This window comes from Rissa tridactyla, chromosome 24 (genome assembly GCF_028500815.1).
Source record: "Rissa tridactyla isolate bRisTri1 chromosome 24, bRisTri1.patW.cur.20221130, whole genome shotgun sequence".
Lineage (NCBI taxonomy): Eukaryota > Metazoa > Chordata > Aves > Charadriiformes > Laridae > Rissa > Rissa tridactyla.
The window spans coordinates 1,920,241-1,945,264 of NC_071489.1; the positions used below are offsets into that span (position 1 = coordinate 1,920,241).

General features: G+C 45.2%; 1 protein-coding gene across 4 annotated transcripts; it reads right to left on the reverse strand.

Moving 5' to 3' along the window:
- Positions 1 to 52: 52 nt before the first annotated feature.
- On the reverse strand, positions 53 to 24,719 carry LARP4 (La ribonucleoprotein 4). Of its 4 annotated transcripts, XM_054183113.1 has the most exons (17): positions 21,206 to 21,764; positions 19,278 to 19,452; positions 18,930 to 19,077; positions 17,179 to 17,337; positions 16,761 to 16,836; positions 16,055 to 16,191; positions 15,172 to 15,275; positions 14,107 to 14,217; positions 13,668 to 13,721; positions 12,063 to 12,272; positions 11,436 to 11,539; positions 7,597 to 7,830; positions 6,747 to 6,795; positions 6,385 to 6,543; positions 5,679 to 5,800; positions 5,233 to 5,401; positions 53 to 5,021 (listed from the first exon to the last, which is right to left on the reverse strand). In XM_054183113.1, exons 2-17 carry the CDS (start codon positions 19,326 to 19,328, stop codon positions 4,689 to 4,691), a joined length of 2,220 nt encoding a protein of 739 aa, XP_054039088.1. In that variant the 5' UTR covers positions 19,329 to 19,452; positions 21,206 to 21,764; the 3' UTR covers positions 53 to 4,688. The 4 variants fall into 4 exon arrangements, with proteins under 4 accessions (XP_054039088.1, XP_054039089.1, XP_054039091.1 ...); XM_054183114.1 differs by lacking the exons at positions 19,278 to 19,452; positions 21,206 to 21,764 and adding an exon at positions 24,573 to 24,719; XM_054183116.1 differs by lacking the exons at positions 19,278 to 19,452; positions 21,206 to 21,764 and adding an exon at positions 24,573 to 24,716 and having other exon boundaries at positions 18,930 to 19,074.
- Between the last annotated feature and the right edge of the window lie 305 nt (positions 24,720 to 25,024).

Below are 25,024 nucleotides of genomic sequence, written 5' to 3' on the forward strand. Positions count from 1 at the left end.
TTCTTTTTTTTTTTTCTTTTAAATCAGCTTTATTTTTCTAACTGTTATTTCAATTTCCCATAGCACCTTGGCAATGTCAAAAACAAATACAAATACATGTATTATCATTTTAACATTTAAAGCATGAACCTACTTTACACAAATTTTGTTTTGGACAGTTTTGACAACAGGAATATACCAGAACAGACAGAGTATAGAAGCCAGATAGGTTGCTTTTTTCTCCTTTCACTGAAGCCCTACCACTTTGAAGAGAGATCATAAATGCCAAGGGGAAGCTGGATTCATCCGGGAGGAACAAGATGTCTGTAGTAACTTGAGCTCAATATATTATCTGAATATTTTGTATTCTATAAAAATTAGAACAAAACCCATTTATGCACAGTCTGTTTACATTTGAAGTTGCATTTTTGGAAACTGTATCCATAACTGAAGCTCCACAAAAATAAACCTCTGGTTCTTAAATATAAAATTTTAAAGTTGTTACAGGTTAGTTTGCAGATGGATTTTTTCAGAAATAAGTTGCTTTAACTCCATTTCAAGTCCTCCCAACTGTACATTAAAAACAGACTCAATTAACCTCTTGAAGTGCCTACGCTAAAGGCACTTAAGAGAAGAGCCAACTAAAATACTACAACAAACCAAAATTATGTACCATCCTAAAGGAAGCTCAGACTATATGTAATATATACACACAAAGAAGAGCATGATAAATCATTCAGATTAATGGCAACAATCTTATGTTTCAGAAGGAAATATCAAAATTAGAAACAAAAATTCTATTGCATATCTGTAGTAATCAAGGATTTACAAAAAAACTTATCAGAAGCAATTTCCCCCCGAAGTGCATTTCTGTTGCATCGTCTGTAATACAATGGCGCATTTTACAAATTTAAAATATCATCTGTACATACCAGATATTTTACCCCAGGTGAACATTCACTTGGGTAACAGTAAAAATAGCGGACATTTCAAGACAATTAAGCTGATATTGACAAAGTAGTAAGGCCATAGCTATTTAACTACAGTAAAGCATCGATTAAGTCACTTATTTGCTACTGATCTGCCACAGTATCATCTTTCTCTTCTGGTTAATACAGTGGGTTACTTTTTTTTTTTTTTTAAACTTTTTTTTTTTTTAAACCTACTGCTAAAACTGCACCATCATACTGTGCCAGGCTAACTTCTTTTAAAAAAAAACAAAGGTAGCAGGAATGTAAGATTCTATAAAACTAACTTAATTTTACAAAGCAAAAGAAAAAAACTTTTTGCACTTTTAATTTTACTATCACATGCAAAGAATTACTTCTCTTTTCACTCCCCAGCAGAAGTACAAGAGAGTGGCCCAATCTTTTCCATGCACAATAATTTGGAAAAGAACTTAACTGGGGAAGTACACTTCTGTAGCTAACAAAACTGAACAATTCTGAAAACAAGTCACAGTTCATAAAACTGAAAGTTACATGGGATTTGCACCGTCTGGTATTTAATATCAGCAGAGCAGGGAAATTCGTGTGTACACCACACGGTGAGCTACCAAGAAGGAACCACAGAGAACTGTTGTTTGTCACTTCTAGTGCACACTGACCATTGCTGTAGAACAGGGGACAGTTTCACCTCTGCTGATAAAACGGCAGAGCTCAAACAGAATCAATGAGCTGTACCAGCATCAGTCTGGCTCCCAAACGATCGCTGCGTCCCCGATTGCCCCGCTCTGCCCCAGCAGGCAAACTTGGCGGGCAGAGACACGATGCTCACCCGAGTCCATTACGGGGATGAGAATGTAGCAGCTAGCCCGTCGAAGTTATACGTTTGCCATGCAATACAAGTGCTGCAGGAGAACTTGCACACAAAACTATGGTTTTCACAGCCTTTATATTTACTTGGTTATTTCCCCCCCCCAAAAAGATTAGAAAGGAAAAAAAGAAAAACAACCAAAGCCCACAGTTATAAATGGCAGTTGGGGAGGGGGTAGAAGGGAAATGCTAATGTTAAATCCTTGCACACAGGTATTAAATAAATAATTATGAGCGCCCTAATCTGGTAAAAGTTTGAATATGCTGGAAAAAGCCAACAGGTTTACAGACTTATTTGCATACACTGTACAAGAGCCATAATCTGCTGCTGGAAAACGCACACCCAGGACATACAAAGCATCCTTTCCACGGTCAAGTTTTTCCAATCACCTTACACAGAAGATTGAACTGCAGTTATTTTTCTTTCCACATCTAATAAATGAAGAAGTTACATTTCACAACTGTTAAAGATTCAGGTACTTTCATCACTACACGGTTATTCTATGCACTGCACTGAAAGCAGATGCCTGCATGGATCAGAATTCGCGCACCGCATTCACCACGGAGGCCAGAGACCAACATCCTCACGAGCCTCTCCCCAAATCACTCTTCCTCCGAGCAGCAGACGCCTGACGGCAGCTACTGTCACCCCAACGCTTACTCCATTCGCAATGACAGCGCACATCTATCCTAAATATCTGCGACTATCATACAGGTTTGTTTTTTTCCAGTTTGACTGCAGGAATTGTTTATAGCTTTTAAAATGATTAAAAATTAACTTTGAATTCATTGCATTTCAGAACTTTAACACTTTTAAAACACTTCTCTATCATTCCAACAAACGTAGCATTATCGAAATAAATGGATAAGGGTTCTGTAAGCATCCCTAAACTGTAGACATGATCAACGATTTTTTTTACTAAATTAAAAAAAACCTCCCAAACCCAGTACAGGTAGTTTAAAAGTGAATGATTTTGGTTTTTTTTTTTTTTTTTTTAGAGAGATATATATATATATGTATATATATAACATGCGTAGAAATGAACAGTTAACTGCATAAATACATTATATTGTGTTATGAATCAAATCAAAGCAATTGCCAAGCTGAATAATAAGTTAGAGAAATGACAACTCTGGCTTTATATATATATTTATAAAAATAGATATGAGTGTTCTCAGAGCAGTTGATAGAGAATGCCTACCGAGTACGAAGTCGCCAAGGGTTATCTGGCTAAGAAATCAGAAGATGAAAGTTTTCACAGTTATTTTAACTGCCACTTACATTCATTCTAATGGCAACACTAGCATATATTACTAAGATGTTTACGGTATATATCACAATTGAGTTTTCCAGTGTTCACAACTTACGACTTTAAATTTGTACACTTGCTATTCACTAAAAAAAAAAAAAATAAACAAAACAAAAAAACCAAGGTGTGATTCTTACTGCTGGAAGCTACTTTTCCCTAACACTTTACACAGAACCTTGAACCCTGGCATGCTGATTTTGGCAGATTAATGCACTGAATTTTCCTATTTCATCATTACGGTAATCACCTCTAAACTTAACCACTTACTACACAATAGTGTTGCAAATTTAGTCAGCATACAGCTAGGCAAGATGCTACCTTTCAAGTAGCTTCTCTGAACTTGAGGGGTTTTAACTCTTTACCTTTAGTTCCACTTTAAACAGTTAAAAAAAGTCAGTTGCTACTACATCAGCTGTAAACAGTGAGTTCCCAGTAGATATAAACCCTGATTTCTAACATACAGCATCCAATACCCTACTCCAGAACACAAAAATAGGTCAGTATACAGAAAACCCAGCCACGTCTCCAATTTGCTAGCCATTCAGAGAGACATCTGTTGAACCCTGGTGGGGCACGCAGTACTCCGTGCCCAGCGTTCCACCTGCAAGGCAGAATTCCACATCTGCAACTGGAATTCCAGGCTCTTTACTCGTGAAGCTAACATCCCATACTGCGTAGCCATCCATCAATCCTATACTGAGCCTGCCTCAGGAAAACATACCAAGATAAATGCACAAAAGTCTGTAATAAAGAGATTAGAGAAAGTAACAAGCAAGAAAAAAACCAAACCAAACCTAAGAAGTTGCCCTCAAAAGGAGGCGAGGAAAAAGGGCAAATTAGAAATTCTGACATGCTCCCTTCTGCCTCCTTCCAATTGCATCTAGAAGACAATTTTTGCTGTCCACGTGCTCTGATCTACAAACCAGTATCCTGTAAAAATTCTAGCTTACAAAGCTTGCTGAATGAGTTATTAGTAAGGTCAAGAGACTATACTTCAAGCTGGAAACACAAAGTTTACTACAGTAGTACATTCAGTTTTTCTCATCAGTGACTTAAGTCATGACAACAGTATCTGGCTGCACTCACTCCACTCACGCGCCGACCAAGCACCTCAGCTGCAGACGTGCTCTGCAATGCAAGGCCATCAACGGCAGACACATCATCCGACAAGCCAAATGTTAAATAGGTTAAAAAAAGTTCTAATTTTACAGAAATGCTCATTTTTCAAAAATAATATTCTCTTATCCTTTTCCTCCTACGCTGAGGGACAGGTTAATTTGTCAATTCATATTCTTTCACTTTGTCAAAATGCTAGTTTCACAACCCCAAAACTGATTTCAAGCAGGAAACCCTCTGCAAATTAAAAACAAAAATACAAAAATTATAATCTCTATATTTATATTGATTGGAATCCTCCAGCATTTGTGAAATCACTTTTAGAGATGAATTTTGGGACCCTCCACAACTTCTCCACACAAGCCACGCTCCAGTTCAGTATTCCCCTTCATGAATACTTCTTTCTCAGTCTCCTTTGCTGCTTATTAGTCCACAGCTCAAATTAAATAGAGAATTGGCTGGACAAGCGTTACTTTGGTGACCGGGGTGGCACGTACTGCTCCTTGCCGATACGTCGAGGTGCTCCCTGAGGCGATGATCTGCGTCCAAACTGGCGCCTCTGTTCCCTGATTTTCCCAGCAGCTCCCCTGGGAGGCCCGTTGCCTCGGAACCCAGAATAATCCTTCATTCGACCTTCAACCTTGTCATGAGCCTTCTCCGGAGCCTTCTCAGGTGTGCCGTTTTCTTCATTTTTGGCAGGGGGAACATTGGCGCGATGTTCCCTAAGAGGCTGAACAGGAACTGGAGGAGGCTCCTTTGGGGGCTTCTGGCAAACTTCAGCGTAACTTAGCTTTCGTGGCTCCTTGGGGACCAAGGGAGAAGAGCAAGGTTTACGTACCAGAACAACCACGCTGTGCTCTTCCAGACTATCCCCGGCACAACAGCGAGAACACACGCAGTGAGCGATGACACCACTGCTGTGGCAAACTGCACAAGAGAAGGTCCCGGTGCTACAGCAGCACGTCCGAGAGAAAGCCCCCCGTGCTCCCCACCTGCTCCCCGCAGGGCCTTACCTGCAGCGCCGAAGCAGGAGCCGCGCTCGCACTAGTGGAAGGGGAAGTGGTATTTGTCCTTGGTGGCTTTGCAGCACTGACAGGAGAGACGGACACCGGTGGGGAAACGTGGCTTGTAACGTCTTTCTGAGCAGACACTTCTTCTGGTTTGCTGTCGGGCTGAACTGTGCTGTTAAATCAACAACTTAACGTTAAAACCTACTCACACAGAAATTAATGTCTGAGAAAGTGTTTTCTTTATTTGAAGTCACGACTGCGTTTTTTGCAGAACAGGACGCTACAGCCATTACCACCGCGATTTGTAATTTCCATCTAGTGGCCTCAAGAGACACTGCCCACCACGGAGAAGAAACACCATTATTGCCACCTTGCCGGCCACCTTGCCAGCTCGAGTCTTTGCTAGAACATGCAAATTTTAGTATTCTTGATTCAAGTAATGTGCATACCTTAACACCACAGCTTCAGTCTGACTTGGTGAACTCACACTCGTCACAGGCTGTTGGACAGTGCTGTGCGTCTGTTCTTCCTGAGCAGGAGCCGGAGAGCTGGGCAGCAAATCTTTGCTCTCCTGTACAGAAAGCATTAATTGCAAAATATGGAAGGGTCGCAGATGTGCTTAAATTACTCCTCAATATGCCAGTTCCAGACAACTGAAAAGTGGGATATTTCCAAAGGCTGCTCAAGTCCTGATTATAGGAATTCTACTTCTTTTGGAGCAATATCTCTAAAGCAATCGCTGTTTATATGGGCAAAACAAATAGTAGATAAAACGAGAAGTACAGCTCTATCACGCAGATTATCTATGCGTAGTCTCATCAGCTCAATTAACAGACTCATCCGGAACCAGCCCTTTCCTACACTACACACAAACTACTTCAACAGCCAACACTCCTCATTTGCCTGCTTTATTCCAAAGCAGTAGTGAGCTTACAATAGTGTAATTACAGAAACTTCAGCTAAATACCTGCAAAAAGCCAAGGAAATCCAAGAATAGAAAGACAGAAAATACACTATTGTATTCACAGAGTACGATGTTTGGGCTTAAAGCATTCTCATGTGCAGCTCCAACAGAAACTGGTTCTTTGGGCAGGGCTGAAGGGAGACACAGCACGTGCGTGCTGCTGTACGCGTGCCAGAGACGAGAGCGGGTACCTTTTCTTTGCAGACTCCTTTAACGATATCGGCCATCCTGCTCTCCAGCACAGGCTCTCCCGGTATTTTTGCTGTGCTGCCAGGCAAAGGTGGGAAATTTGATGCTAGCAAGTCAAACTTTGGTGTCTGAGTCTTTGTTTCTGATGAAGGCTGAGGTCTCTAGAGAAGGAAAATGCCCGTTAATGGAGCCGTAACACCTAGCACTAAAAGCACTGAGCAAGTGTCAGGGCATTTCCTAGAAACACTGAATCCCCACACTGTAATCTAAGAATTTAAGGACATTATTGCTGTTCCTTCAATAAACGCAAAGCCAACCCGTTGCACTTTGTGCAACTCCCCGCAATAAGGGAAGTGGAACTTACTGAAACCCGGTCATCTTCTCGTCTCCTCCGACCTCTAAAAACGTTCCTCCTTTAAAGGTAAAAAAAAAAGTCAGTCAGTGCATTCATGTAGCTGAAGTGCGCACTCATCTGCACAAAGGGGAGCCTGTGGCAGGCGATTTACAGCAGCCCACTGATGTTTCTCGAGATACGGTTCTGGGATGTTCTCCATCTTCAGGAGGGGTCAAAGCTCTTACACGCTTGGAACATAGCCAATACAGGAAACAAAAATTTCTCTTTTCTCTCCCCATGAAGGAGGTACCTTAGAGCATTGTATCTGAATAAGCACAGTGACAATTAGACTATAATATTCTAGAATAGTATCCTATAATTTTATAGTAATAAACATTAATCTGATTTCTCACATATCTGTCTTGGTCACTTATTTTTAAGTGTCTAAATGCTGAATTAACAGACAAAAGATAAAAACAGTTGATCTTACAATGTTTAGGAGCATCAAATTCCCCAACCAAGTATTTGCTTATTATTTACAACAATACAAATACTAGCTTTACTTCAGCAACTGATTTAATTCTGTGGACAAATCAGGGCAGTTATTTTGAAATAAAGACACCTCACTGTCTTACTGCAACGTATTTGAGAGAATAACTAACAGCTGTACAGTTGAGCAGGAAGCATTCATGCTCCCAGTTAAGTATTTATCACACCTGGTTTATTTTAATGTCAGTTTTCTCCAGATCAGTCCTTGCAGAAATACGTATTGTGCCAATGGCTGATGATCCTTGGCTCGTGCGAGCCATTTGAGCCACCAACACCACGACCCGACCGCGTTGTTGTGTTATAGCCAAAAGCAGCACACACAGTCCTTTACCTGCCCCTGCCAATGCCATAATCGCCATTCTGCTCCATCTGTGCGGTGGGAGAATCCTTCTGGGAGTAACCTTGCTCTTGGTGCCCAGGTAACGTACTGTTATGTCGCTCCATAACAAAATTCCTTGAGTTGGTTCTGTTCACTGGTGCGTCCCCCATCGGCATGGGACTGACGGCAGCTGGACCCTCCCCAGCGTGTTCCGCGCTGGCAGACGATCGGAAGTGTGGCTTCACGCTGCAGGAGACAGAGCAGCCGCCGTGTAACCAGAGTTTAAAGAACAAGACACAAAACTACCACCAACTACAGTTAGTTTGTAGCTGACAAGAAAGGAGGAGGTCAGTAAGTACTGGAACTCCACCAGAGAAGTTGTTTCCTGCATACACTTGTCAAGAACAAAGAAATTGTTCTTCCTTTTGTTACAGTTTTCTTGCAACCTCCTCTCCTTTCCACTTGAAGAAAACATCGAGATCACTGCCCAACAGATACCAAAGGGGAAAAAAACAACAACCCAAACCCCAACCCAACCAACAAAAAAACCAAACGAACCCAAACCTAGGGGCGGTAGAAGAGCCAGGAGACCCCAAAGAGGGGTTTCTTCATTCGTCTGGGCCTGCGGCACCGGCTCGGGGTACTGGAAAGTGATCAGCAGAACTAAGCTGAGCCTGAGGAACAAACTGATCTGGCCGCAAGCAAAAAAACTGAACTGAAAGAAGAAGCCAGGAGTAAATGGCGACTGAACAGGCTGAAGAGAAAGGGGCAGATGAGGCCAGGGCAGCAGAGCGCCCACCTTCCGTTAGTGGCCTGAAATGCCAGGATCTCCCTCTTCCTGTTTTCAAGCACCCCCAGCACTGACTCCGCAGTTTACAATAACCCAGACAATTCACCCAGTTACTGATTATTCAGCATTAAAGCTGTATTTCCTTTGAACACAGATGCAGCCGTGCACGCTCAGTGTTTCTGCAAGTTAAGGCTTGGGGTCTTAAACGCAGAATTACCCAGAAAAACTCTGACCTACCATAACGTGAAGTTTTCTGGAGCAGCATCCAGGTGCCTTAGACTATTTTTCACTTCTGCACCTCGCTGCCTTTTCCACACAGCACCAACCAGTTTCAGCAAGTGAGACAAGGACTTTAAACTATATCTTTCTCCTCTGGTCAACCCTGCACATCTCTCAATTTAAGGACAGAAGGAGGATTTCACATGCTTATTGTTTTTAAACAATCTCATGTTAACATTCCACGCAATCAGGAGAAATTCTCCCATTGCCAAAGTATGATTCTTGTCCAGGAGAAGAAGTTAACTTCGACTACACCATCTCTTACAGAATAATCAAGGAGCAGCCTGAAAAAGGGTCCTTTCTTTCAACAGACCATAAATCACACAGCTTTTGGGTTCTCTAAGCTAAACGAATACAGAAAGGCATGCTGTGGATACCACAGACCCTAGACTGCCTAACAGAGATGTAGTTTCCTTCCAGCTTCCCCCAATAAACTTGCTCCCTCCCACTCGGCCAGAGAATTTAATTTGGGAGGAGAAGAAAGCAAAATAGGAGAAGTCAATGAATGACAAATTATCATTTGTTAGCACTCAATCAGAGCAGCAGTAAGCGAAGTGGCTGTAGCAGCAGCAAATTCCTCCTCCCTCTGCTCAGCCGTTGTCCTGTGGTATTTTAAAAATCAGCTCCACCGCTACCTGACGGACTTCTCCACAGCCCTGCAGGTAACAGCTGGAAGTTTAGCAGCATTTCACATGCAACCAGAAAGCAGAACAAAACCCACCTTTTAACAGCCCAGTTTTACGTGATCAAATTAATCTGCTTTATCAAAGATATTTTAAGTTACCTTTTAGATGGCTGGATAGAAAAATATCCATTTAACCAATATTAGCACTGAGGATTCTCTGTTACAAAGACTCAATCATCCTTTCCCACAGGGATGTCGCAACAAATCAGGGCAAAATAAATATGACGGCTTAAACAAATGTTTTGCTCCAGAGAAAAATCCAATACTTAACTGTTAACTGCCAGTATGACAAAACAAATCAGGTTTAATCAGCCAGGACAGAAGCCCAAAAGCAGCAGCTGGATGAACCTCTCAGAAGGAACTCTTCTGCAGTTCAAGGGAAGATACGCTGAACAAAGATTAATTCATACTTCACAGCTTCACGAAGCATTAAGAACCAGTTTTAAGGACCCGATAAGGTTAAGTTTTCCATCAGCAAAGACCACGGGGAGGAGGAGGTAAGCTAAATAAATTCTTCCATTTTGTTCAATTCGTTCTTAAAATGGAAGATTCTCAAGTCATTATTCAGCCCTCAGATCTCATAATCTTACCCGTCATTGAGAAGGCCACAATCTTGTCTGGGCAGAAGAGCAAAGCAGAACAGACAAGGAAAGATAAGGAAGAAAAAAAAGCAGAGAGAGAAGGAGAGACGATGTGAGAGAGCAGAGAGAAGGAAAAGCATGAAGCGCAGGCTGCCCAGACGACGACTGTTGGACCTGTTCTCTCTTAGCGCGATACTTGATCATCACTGGGCCAAACCTCCGAGGCTGCGCCTCGCTGTTACCTTAGCAGCCTCCTGTTCGCAAAGGAATCCTGCTGAAGCATAACCAATGTCTGTTGCCAGAATATAAAGATTTATTACCGCAAAAGTGGAGCTTTGCACTGGCACAACGCCCGAGCACGATTGGCAGGAAAGATAAGACAACCAAGACAGACCAGCAGAACCTGTGCACGCTTGACCCTAAAGCTGTAACTTCACGACGACTGGAGTTTTACTTCACATAACCAGAACAGTTTTAAAAGCTTCAGGACGTGATCTATGAGGCAGCAGTGAACATGTGGGCATTTCAAGATGTTAATATTTGGGTACGTGCAATTCTCTTGTACATATACTTTAGAGTTTTACAGACTTCAGGCCTGGGCACAATTTAAGGAAAAAAACCCCAACCTTTATCAAAAGGTCTTAGCTGGGAGCTGAGCAGCTGTCACTGAGCCAGCTGCGCCACCTCCTAAGCAGAGTCCTACTCCCAGCCCCACAGCCTGCCTAAGACTCTGCTGAGTCACCGCAGACCAAATCCTGAAGCTCACCTTCTGCCAACAGCCACAAACCTTAACTGCGTCGCAAAACCACTCCCGGTGCCGGCAGCTGTCAGCCGATTTCTCAAAGAGTATAAAAAGCAACTCCCAGGCTACCAGCCCGCACGCTGAACGCAGTGAAAGAGCTTGCAAGTAAAACAATTTCCACCTCCATAAACAGATTACTACTCCATTGTATGTACAGAGCGCTCTTCCAGCAAACACAAAGCTGTTTCCTCCTCCCCAGTGTTTATAGCTGAGTCCTTACACTTATGAGGAAAGATGGGGATAAAGCAAATAAATTACAGTAACAGACTCGGCATCAAGCAGTTTCAGCATACGGCAGCCAGGGCATGCAACTCTCAGCTGCAGAAACTGAACGACTCTCTGCAAGACTAATCACGTAACAGGAAAAGCTCACATTTGTGCTGCAGGAGTTTATAATCTGCATACAACAAACATAATTAGAAGTATTACCTTAAGAGGAAGTTATTTATTTGTCTGCAGAAATTCCTCTGAGGCTTTTACAGGAGCTACCTTTACTCCCTCCAGCACATATGTCCATTATTTTAGGATCCTAAACTGCCACCCTGATTTTCATTTCATTTTATAAATCAAGTTGAAAAACTTCATACATATTTGATATACAAAATAAGTAACCTAGTCCCATGAGAAGGAACCGCATTTTACAAGTGCAAGGAACACGTCAGGATCTCAGGACTGTAAATTCCCAGAGAGCAAACAACTGACAGAGGCACTTACCGGTTTCTATGGAATGGGCGACCTATACTCAAAGAAGCAGCATTTGTTTTATATGATCCTGGTGTATTAAAGCCATTCACAAACCCACCGTTAGGAAAGGGGGCCTGCAACAGACAGAACAGTCTCAATGGCTGAACTACAAAGACAAACGTTTGCAGTTTTATGAAATCAGCTTCGGCAATTATTAATCTCATCTCTTTGTACTTTTACGCTGGGCTACTGGATCTACTGTGTTGTAAACGTACAGTACAGAAACGTACAGAGAAAACCCCAGCAGGTTAATAGTCTGCACATCTGCTCAGCATCAGAGTCCTCCTGGTCCTCCAAGAGCTGCAAAGCTCTCCCAGTAACATTAGCTGCTGGATAATGGCATTTCACACCAAAATTTCTTGAAATAAATGGCAGCCAGTGGCGAGACACCCAGCCTCTCTTGTCTTGCTTTATCAGGTCCACGACATAACATCAAGTATCATCAAACCGAGGGATCTGACTAGAAAAAGCTGTGCATTCTGCAGCTGAAAAGCCCACTAACCCTTTGATTTGTTAACCAATCATTATCAGTTAACAGTAATAATTATTACTGATGTTTTGGGCTAACTCCCCTCCCTTTCATCAGCTGTCACTTACCAGCGGTGTTTCAAAGTAAGGTGCAGGATTTGGAGACCACGTCTGAGGCACGATGCTGTAAATAGAGTACTGCTGAGGACTATATACAGGCTGCATAAAGAGTGGTGAGGCAAACTGTGCTTGTGTTTGAACCGGCTGAGTATAGACACTGGAATCCACTACCCGGTAACCATTCTTAGCAAAAAATGTGTTGATGGCTTTTATCCTTGCCTGCAAGATATGAAATCACATCACACGCATTAGTTGGGAGATAAGGAGAAGCAGAACATGAAATCTTTCTTGCCTACTGAAATGATAACAGAAGGGATGTGAAGAGGAAGTAGGTTGATTACTGCTTACAAATAAAAACTCTGATAAAAATCAATACAGATTACATCCTTACAGCACGTTGAAGGGAAGGGGACACGTGCTGCTTCAGGTAGAGAATCTGTCAAGTTGAATCATAGAATCATTTAGGTTGGAAAAGACCCTTGGGATCATCGAGTCCAACCATCATCTCCACTCTACAAAGTTCTCCCTTACACTCTATCCCTTAACACCACATCTAAACGAGTCTTAAACACATCCGGGGACGGTGACTCCACCACCTCCCTGGGCAGCCTATTCCAGTCTCTGACCACTCTTTCTGGGAAGAATTTTTTCCTAATGTCCAGCCTAAACCTCCCCTGTTGCAGCTTGAAGCCATTCCCTCTTGTTCTCGCTAATGACCTGTGAGAAGAGACCAGCCCCAACCTCTCTACAGTGTCCTTTCAAGTAGTTGTAGAGAGCGATGAGGTCTCCCCTCAGCCTCCTCTTCCTCCAACTAAACAGTCCCAGCTCCTTCAGTCGCTCCTCATCAGATTTATTCTCCAGGCCCTTCACCAGCTTCGGTGCCCTCCTCTGCGCTCGCTCCAGCACCTCGAGATCTCTCTCGTATTGAGGTGCCCAGAACTGGACACAATACTCCAGGTGTGGCCTCACCAGTGCTGAGCACAGGGGGACAATCACCTCCCTCCTTCTGCTGGTCACACTAGTTCTAATACAAGCCAGGATGCCGTTGGCCCTCTTGGCCACCTGGGCACACTGCTGGCTCATGTTCAGCCGCTTGTCAATTAGAACCCCCAGGGCCTTTTCTGCCAGCCAGCTCTCCAGCCACACTGCCCCAAGCCTGTAGCGATGCATGGATATCGACGCGATTTTAAGACAAACACTGCTTTCTACAGCAGTAACCGTCCAGACTCCAATTCTGACAGCTCCTCTCACACCACGAACAGCTCGCTTCAGCCTCATCTGCAGAGCAGCTCACCCAAGCTAGAGACTCGTGGTGGCCAGAGCCCCTCTCCTGAGCTCTGCAGACCCAGATTCTGGAGAGAGTCAAGAAGGAAAGACGAAATAGGAATGTGTTTCACACCTCCTGGGAAGCAGCGCCGGGAACGACCAGCAGCCACTGAACTGTCATTTTTCAAAGCCACCTCTGACCTCGTTCAAGCGAGCAGCCTCCAGAGCAAGTGTTATGAACCATCCCCCTGATAATTCCTTAGTTCCCCCCATAAATGCGTGTTATCATTCAAACACAAACAATATATAATTCAAGCCAAACAGAAGCCTCATATAAAGCAGCCTTACCATTACTGGCTTGCCCTGAAAGGTTTTCACTTCTTCCCTTAAGTATTTAAATGCCTGCAGACGCAAAACAGATTAACATTAAAGTATCTTGATAAAATTGTACTTCTCAAAGGATATTACACGATTTAACATGAAGTTGTAGCAATGCACTTCCCTCTTAGCCCAGCTAAATTCATTAACACTTCAAATTCAGGATACGAGATATCAGTCATGGCCAGAGAGTACTGAGGCAAGAGGCAGACAAGGGAATTATAACCCTACAATCTCCCAACTTTTTTCTCTATTAACTAGAATTTGTCAATAACCTCTTAAAATAACAAAGGGGGGATCAGTAAATAAACATTTCTTTTAGCTGCAGGAAGCATGCGTGCAATTCTCGTGAGCAGGGGAAGCACTGATAACAAAACCGAGGTGTCACGAACAGTTAGGGCAGCCTTACCTGCTGCGCATCCGTATCCGACTGGAATGTAACGTACCAGTTGTTGTTGTGAGCGAACTCACAGCTTATCACTTTGGGGCAGTTTTCATTTTTAAAGAGGGCCTTAACCTCCTAGGGGAAAGGAGAAGTCAGGCAGTTAAGTGCACCTAGCTCCAAGCGCTAAATTAAACGCTAAACCAACAGAAGTTTACACTCCAGCTCCTCAGCTGCAATCTCCCCTTGATCAGGGATGTTCTTTAATTCCCTTGGCAGCTCTGCCAGACAGAAATCATCCTCTCCCTGGTCTGAGCCCAAGAACACCAGCCCAGCCTCCCGAGCTCCCCAAATACAGGGCTTTAGATCAGACGAGTCATCTAGACAAGAACGACTCCAAGAAATATTCCTAAATTGAGGCAACCTGACAGCTTTGCAATAATCAGATTTTAAAGAGAAGGCAAAGCAGCTGCTCAGCGTTTGCATTACGAGAACTAATTAAAAACGCTAGTAGACAAACAGCCTGTGTTACAACTTTAAAAAACAAAGAACTAAATCATTCTGTTAGCCAAATATCAGTAGGAATTTTATTATCCTCCCTTCTCTGAACATAATGAGCTCAGCTCACGCTGGGTCACAATGAATGAGAAATGTTTAGTAACATTTCTTGCTGCCAAAACAACCGTCTGACTTCAAGTAAAGTTACTGCTGTGACAAAAATTCAGCCTGAATTCCAAGCTATGCCCTGGACTGATTTTATTTTTGGATCTGAAGAGACCAGTTCAAACTTCCTTCCAGAAAGCTAGCTCAACTTCTGCTGGAAAAAATAAGCTTACTTAAAAGCATTTTAACATATTAGTAAATAACGGGAAGGGACACCAACAACAAGTTTTTGCTTTGGCTTTTTTACGACACATAAAAGCAGAAAAAATTACTTAGGTGGTTTACAAGAAAAATACCTGTGTTTAATCAAATTAAATACCAGTTGACCTTTTAAGCAACTCTTCCTGTTGCTGTTTGAATCACTGTTGAAGACACCTTCCAAAAGCATCAACAGGCTTTGCTTGCTTGCTTTCTTTTCTATTTATTTACCTCTATAGGTGTGGTTTCAGGGATCTCACGGAGAATGATAATACATCGCTTGTGGTTTGGTCTTACTTTCTCCCCTCTCTCATCCACTTGTACCATAGGAGAAGCTAAAATTTAAATGTAAAAGTTGGCTTAATATCGGACACTGTGCACTGCAGAACACCTCAGCAGTACCCGACTGCAATACCCAACCTGTCCCAAAGAACCGCGATGGACTGCCTAAGAAAGCAGATTTCTGGAAGTGGGGGCGAAGGACTGTTCTATCAGATATTCCGTTAGATCTTCAGCACGTTTTAGGCGTTTGTCTGACGTTGCCTCCATCTACAGCTCAGGTATCTAAAACCACTCAGGCCCAAACTCAATTCACCGGCAGCTCAAATCCAAGTGAGGGCATATAAAAACGTTCCTAGGCAGAGCTCTAATATGAGAGCTTCAAGTAAGAGTAGGGAAATCTAGTCAGAATAAAGACTTTAAAAGTTCACTTACAACTGTTTCCACACGAAGCCACGTGCAGAATCAGCACAGGACAGGACGTCGGAAGAATTCTAGCTCACTTTTTCTAATATGCTTTTTCTAGTTTTATCATTTCTAGTAAACTTTTGCACTGAATCAGAAGAGCAGGTTAACTCCCAGAATAAGACTTTCACTGCTAACGGTATCTTAGAGCGGACTCTTACTGGGGCAGACTTAAGGCAGTTTATCATAAAGCGTAACTGGAATTCAGGAGCCTGGAACAGCCACTTACTCAAACATCTCTGGAGAATGAGGGTCCTGTCACCATTTACCAGAACAATACGCCATAACCATCTAAGAGACTAATACGTTCCTCTAGAGCAAGAAAGGATTCTTTGTCCTACTAATACAGACACCCAACGCCCAGACTTACATCTCAAAACTTCAAGGATAAGGTCCATATCAGTCGTCAGCTTCTTAATACCTTCCATGTTGGCAATTGTCCATATTGGAACAAACTGATCACTATCCATTTGAGACATCAAGTAAAGATCCTTCGAAAGATTCTCACTAAAACGACATAAATTCACTATTTTATAAGAAAATCTTGACCTTTATTTACAGAAGCCCCAAAACAGCAGGATAACTGCAGGCTTAAGTTTTCACCCATCCCATTCACAGCTAACTCCAGCCAAAACGTACTCAGATTTTCTCTCCTGGAAAAACTCCTAGCAGATCAGAACAACGCAGAGTAAGATAATTAAAATAAAAAACTTAACGAAAGTTACAGCGCTCCGCATCTTAGCCTGCAAAAAGGATCTTGCCAAAGATACCTCTTCTGGTAATACACAGCATAATATATGTAATAATTTATATCTCAACAGCTTACAACTGTGAAGCGCGTAAGCGACACTCAGCTCTCCTCAAAGGCCAGGGATGCACAGACAGGACAAACAGCTGACAGGTACCACAGGGTTTCTACGGCATTTCGGCAAATCTTGTTTCCTATCGCAACCAACTCTCTCACTCCCAGTTAACATTTTTATGGAGATGATAAGACATATCAAGCCAAAAAAGGGAAAAAATTGTCAACAATTTTAATAAAGGGTTTATACAAAGTTGAATGAACTGTACTGTACCGCGAGAAGCAGAATTCAAGTTGTTTTTTCAAACATTCTCTGATGTCTTCTGTGGACACAGTGGAGCCGCCTTCACCTATAAGTTATCACATTCACCATCAGATCTGAGTTTCCCGGTAAGAATACAATGTAAGAAGACGTTTCGTTGTACAATAAGAGAATGAATCCTTCTGGGTAAGACCAAGAGGAAGAGGTTAAGGACGTGCTTCCAGACCACCCTACTACACGTTCTCAAAACGAGATCCCACAGCTTTCACCCACTTGGCCGAGTGCTACGGCTGGCTTGGATCTCCTTCAACACCCATCGAACGGAACATTCCAAAGTTCCTGCTCAGGATTTACAGGTCACACCGTAACTGCAGCAGACTTCAGTGGATTACAGATACCCACAGTGTTATTCTAACTTGGGAATACTCACCAGACACTTCATAGATTTGGTATCCAAGATCTTCAGTCGCGAGGACAATTCCATTTGCAGATGCTTCATCAACTCCTGTGCCATTGCTTGTGGCTTCACAGGACGGGGAATACATCACTTCATACTGCTTGCAGCTCTCCTCTGAAATCTCTAGGTTACCTGGCAGAGGAACACATCATCAACAGAAAATAAGCTTCAGAATATTTCTGTTTCCAAAATTTTGTCTAGCAACACGGAAACAAATACTGAAGAATGCTGTAACTGAAAGAGCCTACGCTTAGTCTACTTTGCATTTGACTGCACCTTCTACCTCTCCAATTTCAAAAAGATCTTAGTTTGCACTAGGGTCCCAGGAATAAGTAAATAATAGGACCGTGACATTTTAAGATCCCCAAAAGCAGCAGAGGATGTAAAAAACAGGCTTTCCACCTTGAAATTTAAAATATTTAAACAAAGTTCCTAAAACCAAAGCACTAAAATAGCTTACATCACTTCTTCAATGCATTATGGGATTCTTATTTATATAAGTGACTCAGGAGCATCTAGTGATTGTTACAAAACACAGCGGAATGACACTGAAATTGGCCAATCTCGTTCAGCCACGGACACCTGCCCCCAGCCTTCGCCAGCTGCTTCAGACAGACACAAGCGCAATTTCAGTTTAATCCGAGAGTCAGGCAAAGGAGATTGTTCCAAAAAACTCAAATGCTCCGCTAGATCTTTTTCACACTAATGACGAATCCACTAAAAAACATACTTTGAGAAAAGATACTCTTCAGCTACTTACATTAGAAATTGCTTAAAAGCAAGAACAACGCATATGGAAAAATTGCCTTTAATTTTCCAGCAGCGCTAACGCTGCCATGATTGCTTCATGTCGTAATGAAGAGACAAACGAGTTTCTCTCAGCCAATGCACAAACTCAGTACTGTCTCTCCACTTCTGCTGACTTACCAGAAACTTTTCACAGGACCTCAAACCAGGGCACAGGGCCGCACAAACCGAATCCTCCCGTCTTTCTCCCTGAACTTTTTTCCAGGGATTCTCCTGCTTCCTGCTTAAGAGGCCTCTGCTGTATTTTGAGTAACCTCAGCCATACAACTGGCTTCCTATCAACTTTGAAGCCAAATCAGAAGAGTTAAACTCTTTGAATATTTAGCTCTAGACGACAGGACTGACCATGCGGGAAGGATGGAAAACAGAGACCGAAAGGGAACACAGACTAAGCTGAAAGGAGGTAACCACAGGTGCTTTGCAGTTTCTAGTCCAGTACAAACGCAACTGTCTAACAGTTCTCAGCAGTGTCTCAGCGATAGACCAGGATTGTAGGTGGCCCTCAGATCTTATCTTCCTGTTCACAGGGTCAAGTGTATGCTAAAGTGCAGCAACGGTGAACAAGACGAGTCATGAACCCATTTCTACACATTTAGCATCTTGTTTCCCTCTTAGCGCGTTACAGTCATCACCGGGCCCCTTGGATCCTGTCACCTGCTGAAGCGTTCTGTCCTAGTGCGGAATCCCCAAACCAAAGCTCGGACCTGTCGTCTCTGTAAACTCTACTGCTTTCTCACAGTCATTCCACACTTGTTGCGACATCGGCACTAACAACCTCAAGGACAAGAGCAAGAGGTTTCTCCTCAACTGCTGAGCTCTGTTCCAGAGAAGCCTCAGTGCTACCCAGCCAGGGATGCACCCCGGCTAGTGTTTAAACACCCCGGCTAGCGTTTAAACACGGGCCTGCGACATCTCACCCTCCGTGTGAGTCCCTTGTGCAGCCGCTGTTTCTTGCCACGAGTGCTCTGCGCCATTTGTTGGCGGCACAGCCTCACCACTCCCCTGGGGTACTTCTTGCCACACTTTTGCATTAGGGTTCAAGCCAGCACCTTTCGATGTTACCTGCTGAAGAGACCAGAACATTTACGTTAGGAAAAATAACCCAAAGATGCTTTAGAAGTCAAGCCAGATAATACAGGTGAATTTAGTGATTTTTCTCTAGAGTTCCACATCGCAAGTGTCTAACCAGCTATTAAGCACCTATGTGATTTTTCATTAATCAAAATAGGAAAATCCTTGGTATTTTCCAAGTATTTCATTTCTACCTCCATTAGAAGTGTTGCCTTCAACCTCTCTTTATTGACATCCGACAACATCAGCAGAGGAAGCGGCTAGCCGTCAAGGACTCTGGTAACTCATAAGCTTTTAAAGACTCGACTGTCATAATGCTCCAGTCCCCTTTCATCAGAAAGGGAAATTTTCCCTCCTCCAGACCCCTTCCTAGAAAGGAAGGTAAAAAAAACAGATTTTAAGGAGAAGAAACTAATGATTTACTGAATTAGTGACATCTACGCTAACCAAGCATCGCCTATGGCATGCCAGGATTCCTCAAGAACTTACCCGAGTACTACCCCATTTCCCCGCGTGTTTACCTACATCTTATACACATCAATGTACGCTACCGATTTCCTTAAACCTGTAACCAAGGAGATTAAATGTTTTGAAGTGCTGAGATAAACACACGCACACCATCACAGCCTGCTGGGAGGGGAGAACTGGATCATCTCCCTCTGAGACTGGACAACAAGGACCGTAATTAGGGTAAGAGGGTAAATAATGAGACAGACAAGAGAAACTGCTGGATTCCCGACAGAGATAAAACACTTATTCCTACGGCAAGAGGTGGTGCCCTCCGGGGTCCCTTTCCGAGAGCTGCTCAGAAGCTCAAAGGCATTTGGGAAAGGCGTCCAATAACCCGGCAGCAGCACAGCGGATAAGCATCGTAATGGTTTTTGCTCTACCAGGATAAAACCAACTCCTTCCACACAGATGAGAAAACTACGCTTTTGCAAAAATTCTCTTCCCAAGAACTCCTGACACCCTACAAGCAACTAACTCAGATTCCTCCAAACAGATTCCCTCAGACGCTGAACGACAGCCCACCTCACCCACGCCATTTGCTTGAATTTAAAAGGCAAAAGCCGTTAATCCTAGCTCACATCTCGCAAATAAGGAAGTTTGATATTTCAGAGGCCAGTCCACTGGATTCTGAAATTAAGGAGTGGCTTACTACCAGGCCTCAAACATAAAGCAAAAGGATAAGGAAGCAGTTGCAATAGCTTTAGAGATAATTCCTCTGCCAAGGTCACACCTAGTTCCAAAGCTATTTGCTGCAAGGACAAGCCCAAATTCACTAACAAAAAGGCTCCAAACACCGTGGAGGTTCAAGACAATCATGAGAAAAGGCAAAACAAAGATCACAATTTTTGCAAGGCGCTCTTTGGGATTCAAAATCCCCCCCGCGCAACTGATTTAATCCACACAGCAGTGGATTTTTCCCCCTTTCGTTAACCTTAGCAGAAGAATACCGCTGGAAACAGAAAGAAGAACTAGAAATAGTTCAGTGTGAAAGGACACATGTACGTTTCCCTTCTCAGTTTTCAGAGCAGTTGTTCAACAAAACAACCTTAGAAGAAAAACCTGGTGACCTGTAGCACCCACATACTCTCGCTGTCAATGCGGTTCAGCAAGTTCAAAACTCAACTCTGCCCAGCTGCTGGTCACTCCTGCGACGCGGCGTCCAACACGGCGTTACCTGCCCGCACGGGCGCCTGCTCAAGAGCTCAACACCAGCTGATCCCATTTCCTGGAATTTACTTTTCATCAAAGCAAAAAAGACAAGACGCGTCCAGGAGATGATTCATTATTTCATAAAAATAAACACTGCCTCACTACCTCACGTCTTTGAGGTCAGCATTCAGCTCAAGCTGAAAGTAATCTGAAGGAGTTAAGTATGATAAAGTGAAACTGGAACACTTTAGGGAGGTTACTGCACTTCTGGAGATGATCAGAAGCAAAAAGCAACTCTGAGAAAGACAGATGATGTTACCCATTTTAGCAAATACCCAAAGACACACGTGGTGACGCGGAAGTTCAGAAATCACAAGCCCCAGTGAAAAGTGCTAAGAAACTAAACAGATTCAGGCTGATGAAGTATGAACAGACCTATTAATGCATGGGCTGAAATACACACCTGAAACCGAGCGTGGGCTGCTTCCCCTTTGTTCTAAAAACACTTAATGCCGTGTAATGCAATTCTGCGAGACCCAGCCCCGATGTCACTCACGCATCTTAACAGCAAGACACCATGGACTCGAGAGGAGAAAAAGTCCCTAATTTACATAAGGTTTTAGAACATACAGTCTGCCGAGCTCCAGGAGCTGCGCCACTCCGTTCTGGCAAGCGGCTCTTCTGAAGAGAAAGCCAAAATATCAATTCTTGCTTATTTAACTGAGGCTAACAAATAGCGAGCCCATTTGATTGGCTGCAGGACAACCCTCCCAGCTGCTATCGGGAACTTTCATGACGAGGTTAAAGCTTTACAGAGTTACAAAGGTTAGGAACACTCGCTGGTATCCACGCGCTGACAAAGCTGTCCTCCTCGGCACAGCTTCCCTCCAGTTTACGTTGCTTTCGGTGAATGCGGATCAAAGATTCTCCTCAAGCAATTCCTCAGAACTGACTACTGAAGCATCTGTCTCATTTTAAAAGGATAGCAAAGAATATTCTCCTCATTGTAAACATCTAAAATTCATTTAACAGATTCAATTAAGCCAACAAAAATTAAAGTACTCGGAGAGTTTTTTTTAAGCATTCTATTTTAATATTAATTCAAATTACCCTGCAACTAAAATCTTAACACTGAGCTTGTGACAGATTTCCCAGAGCAGACTGCGTGAAAGGGAAGCTAAGTGAAAAATCTAGAAGGGAATTTAATGAAACTTGTGAGGCGAGAATCTAAAACCTTTTCCAGAAGTGGAAATGTAAGCAGAGGGGAAAAAGCCGAAGGTCAGCAAACCTACGGGAGGTCGGCAGAGAGAAGCCTTGTGCTGGCTGGGGACGTGACAGGCAGGGAAACGCGCAGCTGGGTGGACTCGGGCACGTGCCACTGTAGTTACCTGTCACCTTCTCAAAGCTCATCCAGGCTGGGAAGCAAACCGAGAAGAGAGAGAAAGCCGGTGTCAAACCAAAAGCAAGATGCAGAACTCCTCTGGAAGGGACTGCAGGATATCACGTAACAACAGTTCAGAGCTCTCAACGTCCCAGGTAATTCTCACAACACACATTAACTTTAATGGTCACAAGAGAGTCACTTCCACTGAATGCAGCACGTTTTTTTCATCAGCCAGCACGAGCACCCCAGAACCCGGGCTGCCTCCTGTCTCCCTCGGTGAAGCAAACGCACAGTCCTGCATATGAAGGTGGTACCACCCGCCTCCCCGCGTCAACGGTGTCCATCGTTCCTGTGTGAACAGGGACAATCGGGGGCTTTGCCACCTAGAGGGAAGCAGGAAGCCTCACCTGCTAGAAAAGAGAGCCAGCAACACTCAGTGCTTCACGCAGTCCTGGTTTTCGAGCTAGGAACATCGCTGGCAACAATTAGGGCAGGGTTTCACCCACCTGAAATGCACAGATCTCGATTTTCCCAATAATTTTCTAATATATCGAATTAGGAACAGCTACTCGACCGACCAAAACCCAAAGCAGGCACAGCAAGCCATCACCAATTACATTTTTCACAATCCATTTAATAATATTCCCGATGCACCTTAATTATCAATTGTTAACAACATGCTGCTCCTGGCTGCAAGTGACAGACGAGAGCTACACCAAACATTAATGCATGAAAAATAGCACGAGCCTCACACTGCTCCCTCATTGCAGCAAGATTTTTGAGCTAAAAGATATTAAAGGCAAACAGAATTCCGCCATGCACACTGTGAAGGAATCAATTCAGAATCACCACGTGCACGCTTCAGTTGAGTCTAAAATGTAATGCTGCCAGCTAAAGGAAATCCTCCCGAAAGCTTCAGGGCTTCTAACAATCCAGCTCTGTGCCTTGTTTTTCAGGAAACCCCAAAGATGTGAGATAAAGCTGCTGTCTGCTTTCAAGCATCCAGCCACAGCGTTTCAGAACGCCTGGTCAAGAGCCCAAGTTCTCTGTCCTGCCACTGAAAAGGCACCTTCAGAAAATCCGGATTGTCCTCAGGAGCTCAAAATTAAACATTATTGAGGCTTCCTGAATGAAGATCACAGAAACTAACTTGCAACACTATCAGCGGAAGAGAAAGGAAGAGATCAAACAAAGCTACCAAAGTCAGTCAGGTCTGTGCTCTGAGAGGATTCACCGAACGCCCAGCCGCTGCCGCCCGGCCCCGCAGGCTCCCAGCGCGCTCCAGCTCCCGCGGAACAGCCCCATCCCCATCCCCAACCTCCGCTCTGGGCCACGGCTGCGATTCCAGAACCTGCCTCGCACCCTGCTCTGGGAGCCCCTCCGCCTGCCAGGCTCAGCTCCTCTCCGCCACTCGCTGGGGTGAGGGTGGCTGCTCGCAGCTCCCATTAGCTCAGACAGTTCCTCTGCAGGCTAAATACTGTAAAATCGAGTTCTTAAGACCTGACGTTCTGTGTTCACGACATGGTTTTTCTCCTCCCCGTGCAAGCCAAGTAACATTCAGTTAAGATCTAAGGCAATTAGCCTAAGAAAGCAAAAGCGTTTCCCAAAGCTTTTTCTTAGAGGTTCTTAACTGCACAATATATATAGGTGTTCACCTGTAAGAAACCCACCCCCCCCGGATTCCCCACCGGCTGCGGGGACTGGCTGCCCTCTCTTATTTCTTAATTAACGCAGCAGCTCTTGGCTTTATACGCTCTCTGGACAAAACTTACTCTCCTGCCGGCAGAGCCTCCGGCCGGGAGGGACTCACCGGCCCGCCCGCCCCCTCCCGCGCCCTCCCCGGTGACCTCCACGCCGGGGACGGGCCGGGCCGGGCCGTCCGCGCTCCCCGCCGGGCTCCTCGCCCCCACCGCCCCGGCCCCAGCCCGCCGCGCTCCGGAACAGCAGAGTCGCCCCGCCGGCCGAGCTCCCCCCCGACCCCAATCAACCCGAGTGTTTAATTAACGTGCTTAACGATAACGCCGCGCCGGGCCCAGCCGAAAGCGCCGGCGGACAGCCCCGCAGTTACAGGCGGCCGCTCCGCGGGGCTCCGGGCCGGGCCCGCCGCCACCGGCCCCGCTGGGCTCCCCGCCGCCCGCCCGGGCCGCCGCAGGCCCCGCGGGTCCCGCCCGCCGCTGAGCGGGGCCGGCGCGGCGGCCCGGGCCGCCCGTCACCTTCAGGGCAGGCCGCGGCGCCGCGGCTCCCCCGGAAGGTCACCGCGGGGCCTCCCCCCGCCCCACGCCGCGGCCCCGGCACCAGCGGAACCTTCCAGAGCGCCGAGCCCCCCCCCCCCCGCCCGGCGGGCCCGGATTTGCTGTGTCAGCCCCCTCCCCTCCCCCCGGCGCGGAGCGGCGTGCGCGGCCTCCCGCCACATGGCCCGGCCCCGCGCCGCCGCGCCGCCCCTCACCTCCACGAACAGCAGCATCCTGCCGCCCGCGCCCAGGCCGGCGGGCCCGCGATCCGCCCCGCGCTCCCCGCTGCCCGGCGGCGGCCGCGCCAGCGCCAGCGGTCAGGACACCCCGGCTCCGCCTCCGGCTGCCGCCGCCAGCGCCCGGCCCCCTCCCTCCGCCGCCCGCAGCCTCTTCCGGGGCACCCCGAGCGCTTCCGGGGCACGGGCGGCGCCGGGACGGCCCATTCCCTTCGCGGGGGGGGGGGGGGGGTGGGGCCCGGCGGCCGCAGCGCCGCGCGCGGGGGGGAGCGGGCGCCCCCTGGCGGCGAGAGAGGGCTGCCCCGCACGGCCGGAACGCGGGGGGGGGTATAAATTTCTACGGGTTTGGGTTCATTTTGCTTTTTTTAAAATGAAAGAACCCGAAATGCTTTTTTCTCCCACCAGCAAGCCCAGGCCCCGCTGGTGTTTCC

What these genes read in the sequence shown, in the direction of transcription:
- LARP4 (XM_054183113.1), bottom strand. Translation starts at nt 19,328, where the DNA reads ATGTTGTCGGATGTCAATAAAGAGAGGTTGAAGGCAACACTTCTAATG. An exon ending in CTTGAATTCTGCTTCTCGCG is followed by an intron (nt 16,192 to 16,760) that starts GTACAGTACAGT and finishes ATGTCGTTTTAG; the next exon opens with TGAGAATCTTTCGAAGGATC. An exon ending in CTGAAACCACACCTATAGAG is followed by an intron (nt 14,218 to 15,171) that starts GTAAATAAATAG and finishes CCTTTCCCCTAG; the next exon opens with GAGGTTAAGGCCCTCTTTAA.